Source organism: Melopsittacus undulatus, chromosome 7, assembly GCF_012275295.1.
Source record: "Melopsittacus undulatus isolate bMelUnd1 chromosome 7, bMelUnd1.mat.Z, whole genome shotgun sequence".
Classification (NCBI taxonomy): Eukaryota; Metazoa; Chordata; class Aves; order Psittaciformes; family Psittaculidae; genus Melopsittacus; species Melopsittacus undulatus.
This window is the reverse complement of record NC_047533.1, coordinates 63810936-63817974: the sequence shown is the minus strand read 5'-3', so window position 1 is coordinate 63817974 and position 7039 is coordinate 63810936. Positions and strand designations below refer to the sequence as shown.

General features: G+C 42.7%; 1 protein-coding gene across 1 annotated transcript; it reads left to right on the top strand.

Moving 5' to 3' along the window:
* The first annotated feature begins 4228 nt into the window (after positions 1-4228).
* On the top strand, positions 4229-6339 carry LOC117436419 (ubiquitin carboxyl-terminal hydrolase 38-like). Its single transcript, XM_034064463.1, has 3 exons — positions 4229-4913; positions 5921-6056; positions 6291-6339. Exons 1-3 carry the CDS (start codon positions 4229-4231, stop codon positions 6337-6339), a joined length of 870 nt encoding a protein of 289 aa, XP_033920354.1.
* The last annotated feature ends 700 nt before the right edge of the window (positions 6340-7039 follow it).

Here is a 7039-nt window from a genome sequence, read left to right as displayed (position 1 = left end):
GGTCAAAAATTATTCAATATATTTCCAGTGTAAATGTCAAGAAGAAAGAATAATTTATAAATATTTGCTAAGTTGTTTTCCAAAAAAAGTGCATGTTCTGTAGGAACAATGTTTTTAAATAGAAATTGTCAAATTTGTAGCATTTCTAATTGTTTTGAGGATTTTAAAATTGCTTCAGGGGATATATCTGCTGTGTATTGGAAAGGAAGAGATTCTGTATGTGCCTTGCAGTACTGTAACTTAAACTTTCTGAGGCTGCAGAAAAGGGGAAAAATGAGTTAGTTGGTGTTTTGGGTTTTTTGTCAGTATTAGAAGTCAGTACTCTTATAGTAGCTCTTATGTTTCTAGCAGTACAAAACTGGTAGTTAGAAATGGAGTATGTTGCCTCCTATTTTTTTGATTTAAAAAATACATACCTAGTGATCCACAACTTTAGTGGCCTGCGTTGCCAAGAAAAGGTGGTCATAAATTCTGAATTAGGTTTGTGGAATCACAGAGAGGCTACCTGTATTGATCCATGCTGAGGATCTCTGCCTCTATGAGTTCTCTGAAGTTTTCCTTTCTGATTTTGCTTGTAGTGAGAAATTTCTGGTAGGTTCAGGTTTCAACTGTCTACAGAAGACAAAAATGATGTTGTCCATGGAGCAGAGTTGGCTTTCTTGTTAGGCCAGCAGAGGCTGAGCATCCACTCTGAAGTCTTGGCAGAAATAGCAACTTTTGATGTGCAATGAGGGTAACAGAAGTAGTTACACTGTTGAATCTGGTGATTAATTCTTAACTTGAATAATCTTATAGTGAAGTGTAAATTTCTTTAAAGTATTTTTACAAAATCCTGCAATTTTACTGTGTTTTTATATTCTACTAGGTGACAAAGGGCATCCTTAAAAAGCATGCAAACCTGGCAGATGTTAGCTTAACTGTACAAAATAAATTTCTTAGAAAATGCCTTTTAAAAGCATAAAATAAGTAGAAAATTAAACTTTGCTCATATTAAATATATGGGGTTAATCTGAAAGATAACTTAGCTTGCAAGCTATTTTTATATTATCACTAAAACTATGCTATTTGCTCAAGAAAGCTAGAGCAGCTCAAATTCATTTTTCGAAGTTTCCAAGCTTTGTTTTCTCTGCAGTACCTTGGCTTTGACCTATGCTTTTCATTGCTATCTCAGTTGTAGGTCCCTGAATCTGGGGATTCAGCTGTGGAAATGTTCTGAGTCGAGTGTGAGGAACATTCTCATTTTGTTGTGCTTGGATGAGGTTTTCTTGAAAACTCACTTTGCTTTGAAATTCTGTAATTATCAGTCTAAGAGGGTTTTTTATTTCCTTTCAGGCTTCTCTGCCAGTTAGCTCTGGTTTCAGAATGTTTTGTATAACAGGTTAATTTGGCTTTTCTCTCCCAGATCATGAGGACACTAAAAAGCTGTCTACTGTTTGCATTACAATGGGAGTATTTTGTCTCTCTGTATTAATTTACTGTTCACTTTGAAACACTAGTAAGGAGAAGCAGGAGCAAATGTTTTTACTCTATATGAAATCATAATTTGGTGAAGTTCAGCTTTGGTTTTATGTTCTCACAGTAAAAAATACAAATTATGTAGCCTATCTAAAAATAATGTGCAGTATGAGTTTTGTATACCTATTGTACTATATTTAATTCATGAGATCATAAGTTTTCTACACCCTTGTTTGCCTGTTCTAAATTAAGTGTTAAATATGGAAATTTTATGAGAGTAATGCCAATAGGGTTGGATCTCCTTAGGTATAAAGTGATTGTATGTCTGAAACTGAAAGTAACTTCTTCCTTTCTCTTTGACTTCTGTTGGTGCCGTAACTTCGAGGTTTACAAATAGACTTCAAAATTCAGAATACCTATTGGCAAGTCTGCTTGCTGACCTGATAACTATTGTAGGCTGATTCAGACCTAACTTGGAAGGTTTCAATAAAACTAACTCAAGTGGAGAAGTTTCCCGCTCTAAAATGTACACCTTTTTTCATGGTTTACAGTAATGATGTTGCATGCTCTTATCTTTTGGACATATGAGATCAGTGTACATCTGGTACTTTGATTTTTTGTTGCCTGTGAATGAACGCTGGATGATTCATTTATTGACCTCTTGGGCTCCATTCTTTATTTGTTTTCTATCTCAGTTGAATAGGTAGAAAGATAACAAAATACATAATGTTGTTTCTGAAGTTTAGGCCTTTTTCTTGTTTCCTTTCACAAAGAATGTGCTGTTGTACCAAACTCAAGGATGATACGTCTTTTTAAAATTTGATTTCGTTTTAGCACAACAGATTGTGTTTTGGCTTTTGTTTTAATGGTCAGTGGAGTGTTATTAACTTTCTTTGATACAGTTCACTTTGTACAGTTTTTTTTCACATGGAACATTACAGTGGACTGCTGTGAATTTCTCCCCCAATAACAAGTGATTACAGTATCTACGAGCTCAGTTAAGAGGAAAGGTTTCTTTGGATAACTGAATAATTCACACTGCCTGGCTAGCTCCTTTTCCATTCTTTCCCCCTCCCCCTTGTTCCTTACTCTGGAAAGTTTAATATTTTATCTGCTGTAAGCTCTGGAAATTTTAATGGGTAAGCTTCTTTTTCCTTTTTTTTTTTTTTTATTAATCTGTAACATAATTGTTTATGGAGTCAGAATATTGCTTTCTTTTCTGTATGAATGTCAAGGGGAAGGGCAGAAGTACTCTGGGCTAAAGGAGTATTAGAACAAACACAGGTGGGTATAACTTACTGTAGATGAGATTTAGATTAGAGGCCAAATTCCTGATTACTAGAACTAATTCTATGTCGTGGTTTAAACTAAGTCCCCCAACTCCCGGAGAGTTAGGAAGGAGAATCCAAAGAATGTAGACCCACAGATTGAGATAAGAACGGTTTAATAGCTAAGGCATAACACAATAATAATGATACAGCCCATAACAAGTGAAGAGAATACAACACCCACCAGCCACCGATCCATAACTCACTCCACCCTGCCCGGCCGAGCCTTCCTCTACAGCTCCACCCCTCCAGCCCTCTCTTTCCCAGTATGCATCCTGGGCATCACGTGCTATGGTATGGAATACCTCATTGGCTAGCCTGGGTCAGGTGTCCTGTCTTTCCTTCCTCCCGGCCTCCCCTCCTTCACCTGGCTGGAAAAAACCTTGAACAAAAACACCCTCAAAACATGCTCAAGCCATGACATTCTAGAACAGCCTTCCAGGCAGAGAGCTGCTTTGAAGGAAGAGCCAAGTATATCTATGAAAGACATTAAATGCAAAGTGGTGTCTGAATAATAAGCAACTAGACTTGATAAACCAGAGGTCCTTTCCTAGAGTTCTTTTGGGGCCTCCCCTCATGCCGCATTGCTGGTTTTCTTTTTAAGGCTCCAAGATTAAACTGTAAATTAAGAGAATGCTGAATATGACAGCAAAGATTGACTGCTCAGTTTTGGGTGGTGTTGGTCTCTGATTTAGAGGAGCAAGGCATAAAAATGACGAAATTATAGAAAGTGAAAGCTAGAAAGACTTGTGATCCAAGGAAATGTAATGCCCATGTTAGAAATTGGACACCTGGTTAACAGCCTACTATGGGATATACAGTGGGTTGTAGCACTTGGTATCCTTAGGCTGTAATCAGATGTAAACTATTGGCCTTTTTCAATGTGTGACCAAATGATCTATGATCTAAATAAGAGATCAGGTTTTTTCCTAAGTCTGCTGGATTCTAGGAAGGTGTGTAGATTCAGGATACACATTTTTTTTTGTTGCTTGTTTTTTCCAGTGCAGGCAATATTTTTAGGAATCAGTTGTAAAAGTGCTGGAATAGGTACGTAAGCCTTGGTAAACAGCATGCTACCACATGCACTGCCATGCTGGGATGCTTGCTGGTGGCCATTTGGGACCTTCACCTCCTTCATCTGCATCTCGGGGTGGCCAGAGGCAGCCACCCTGTGGTGTCTCCTCAGCATTTATGTCTGCAGCAAGGAGCACAAGAGGAGTCTGAAGTGTTGAAGTGCTAGCTCAAGTGAGGCACAGTCCCCAAACCCCCAGCAACATCCCAAGCTACGCCCAGAGTGTAGCTCAAGGATCCCTTGCAGCACTGACAGAGACCAGGTGGCAAGCAGCAAGAGAGGCTGCATGATTTCACATGAGGATGGTGTGTGGAGTGGGGGGTGGTAAAGGAGAAGTGCTGGTGCAGGACTAAAGCAAGACTGGGCACCCGCCATGGACAAGATCCTGGAGGGGCTGGTGAGCTCGTCTCACCCGCTGCCGCTAAAGCGGGTGATTGTGCGGCGGGTGGTGGAGTCGGCGGAAACGCCGCTGAGCCAGGCGCAGTGCCGCGCTATGTTCGCCCTCAGCACCCGGCTGGTGCTGCAGGGCCTCGACCCCTTCCAGCGGCAGGTGGGGCGGCAGGTGCTGGAGGCCTATGGTCGCTACCACCGCGACGAGTTCGAGGCCTTCTTCAACCGCGGGCTCGTCCTTGGCCTGCTGCAGCGGGGCTACGGCGAGCTGAGCAACCGCGACCCCGCCATCCTTGACTACATCCAGGCGGGGCTGCGCCTTATCATGAGCTGCCCCGCGGTGCTAGAGCTCTTCGAGCTGCTGCAGGTGGAGGCGCTGCGTCTGGTGTGCGAGCGGCCGCCGCCGCCGCTCTGCGCCCGCCTCTGCCAGCTGCTGGGCGACTTTCCGCAGTGTCTGCCCCGCGGCAGGAAGCTCTCGCTCGCCTTCTGCCAGCAACTTGTGCGCAGCATCGCCCATTTCCAGAGCCAAGGCACCCGGGAGCCCGAGCTGCGCCTCTACGTCTCGCAGGTGACCCAGGTCAGCGGGCTTCTGCGCAGTGTCTGGAAAGCCGAACCCGACACGCTGCTGCCTTCCCTGCAGGAGCTCTTCGCTATCATCTCTGCCGCCGGTGAGCGCCGCCCGCTGGGGCCCCGGGGGATAAAGGGGGCGGGAGAGGCGCAGAGTAACGGGGGCGCTTGAGGAGAGTGGTAGGTTTGTCAGAGGGAAGAGCTTTGCAGGCATCGCCTAGGACCCGTTATTTCCTTGCCCAGGTAGTAAAGGGCAACTTTTGCCCGTGACAGAAGCAAAGCCCCCCAGAAGAAAAGCTAGAGGGGAGATGGTGATTTACTTAGCTGCAGAGTAGGATAATTTTGTTCCTATAGAAACAGAAAAAACAAGCCCACCTCTTGTTGCAATACTGTGATACACAGGAACAATGTTTGGGGTGTTCTGTTAGGAAAATCTAAAACTCTTGGTGTCAGAAGCTACTCTTCCTCCTTGCTCCCTCCCGAGGGAGATTTTGCATCTTGGAACTGTGTAGTCTGTGGAACTGGGGTGTGTGTAAGAAATACATAGAACTTGGGTATTGTGGGAAGGATTCACCTGCTTTGGTAATGTAGGTGTGATTGTAAATAGGTCCTTTCTGACCTCAGAAATCTGTGAAGTACCGTGTAACCTCACACTGGAAAGTAGCTTTGCTGTTGAGGCATCTGGGAAACTTCACATCCTAATACTGTATTTCCCGATAACTGGTATGGTTAGCAAGTAGTTGCTGAGAGAGGATATGGGAAATACCAGGTGTGTTGGATCCCTAGGCTTAACATCAAGAATGAGAAATAATTGTATGGTACTTCTTCTTAAAGAAAAATACAAGCCACCTACTTCTCCACTCTGTTCAGGTGGAGGAGGAAGTTGGCAGACTCACTTTCTTACATGCATAAGAATGAAAGGAGTTTGTTTGCTCTGTTCATTGACCTTAATCCATTGAAACTCTTAAATGTTGTTTTTAGTTTGTGATAATAGAATCCCCTCAGAACTTTACAACTATAGTGAAGCTGCAGGTGGAACATAAAGCATATTTTTTCTGTGAGGTTTTCTTTTTAGTTTCTTACATGATGTTATGTTCAACTATTACAGATACTTCATTTGAACCTTCTGTTGCACTGGCAAGTCTTGTGCAGCACATACCATTACAGATGATTACTGTACTCATCAGGAGCCTTACTACAGATCCAAATGTGAAAGATGCAAGTATGACTCAAGCTCTGTGCAGGTACTGTATTTCATTGTAAAGGGAAGAAAAGTCTCTTTTTTTCATTATTCTTGCCTTTGTTGAAGTTGTTATTTAGGTTAAAAAAAAGTTAAAAAACAAAGATGGTATTCAAAGTTATGCTGTTTAGCATGTTAAGGTAATGTATATTGATGATGTTATGAATGTTACTGGTATGGTTTCTGTTTAAGTTTGTTGCGTTATTGCTAATGTGGCTTCTTTCTCATACTGTGCTAGGGTGGATGAAGAAAAAGGCTGTGTAGAAACAAAGAGGAAGCCAAACTGAAGCCGAGATGGATGGTTTTCAATCAGATATGCTGCTTTCTTATTTAAAACAGAAGTATTTTTTCCTAAGTCTGCTGGATTCTAGGAAGGTATGTAGATTCAGGATACACATTTTTTTTTGTTGCTTGTTTTTTCCAGTGCAGGCAATATTTTCAGGAATCAGTTGTAAAAGTGCTGGATTAGGCATGTAAAAATGCATAACCTTCACTGCAGCCTTGGTAAACAGCATGCTACCACATGCACTGCCATGCTGGGATGCTTGCTGGTGGCCATTTGGGACCTTTACCTCCTTCATCTGCATCTCTGGGTGGCCAGAGGCAGCCACCCTGTGGTGTCTCCTCAGCATTTATGTCTGCAGCAAGGAGCACAAGAGGAGTCTGAAGTGTTGAGGTGCTAGCTCAAATGAGGCACAGTCCCCAAACCCCCAGCAACATCCCAAGCTAGGCCCAGAGTGTAGCTCAAGGATCCCTTGCAGCACTGACAGAGACCAGGTGGCAAGCAGCAAGAGGTTGCATGATTTCACATGAGGATGGTGTGTGGAGTGGGGGGTGGTAAAGGAGAAGTGCTGGTGCAGGACTAAAGCAAGACTATCAAACTGCAAAAAGGAAAGGGTAGCTCTAATCTGATTTAGAAGTTGTGTATGTTTTAATGATAATTTCGTATGTATCTGATAAAAAGTTGTATCTTCAGTGTAACTCCAC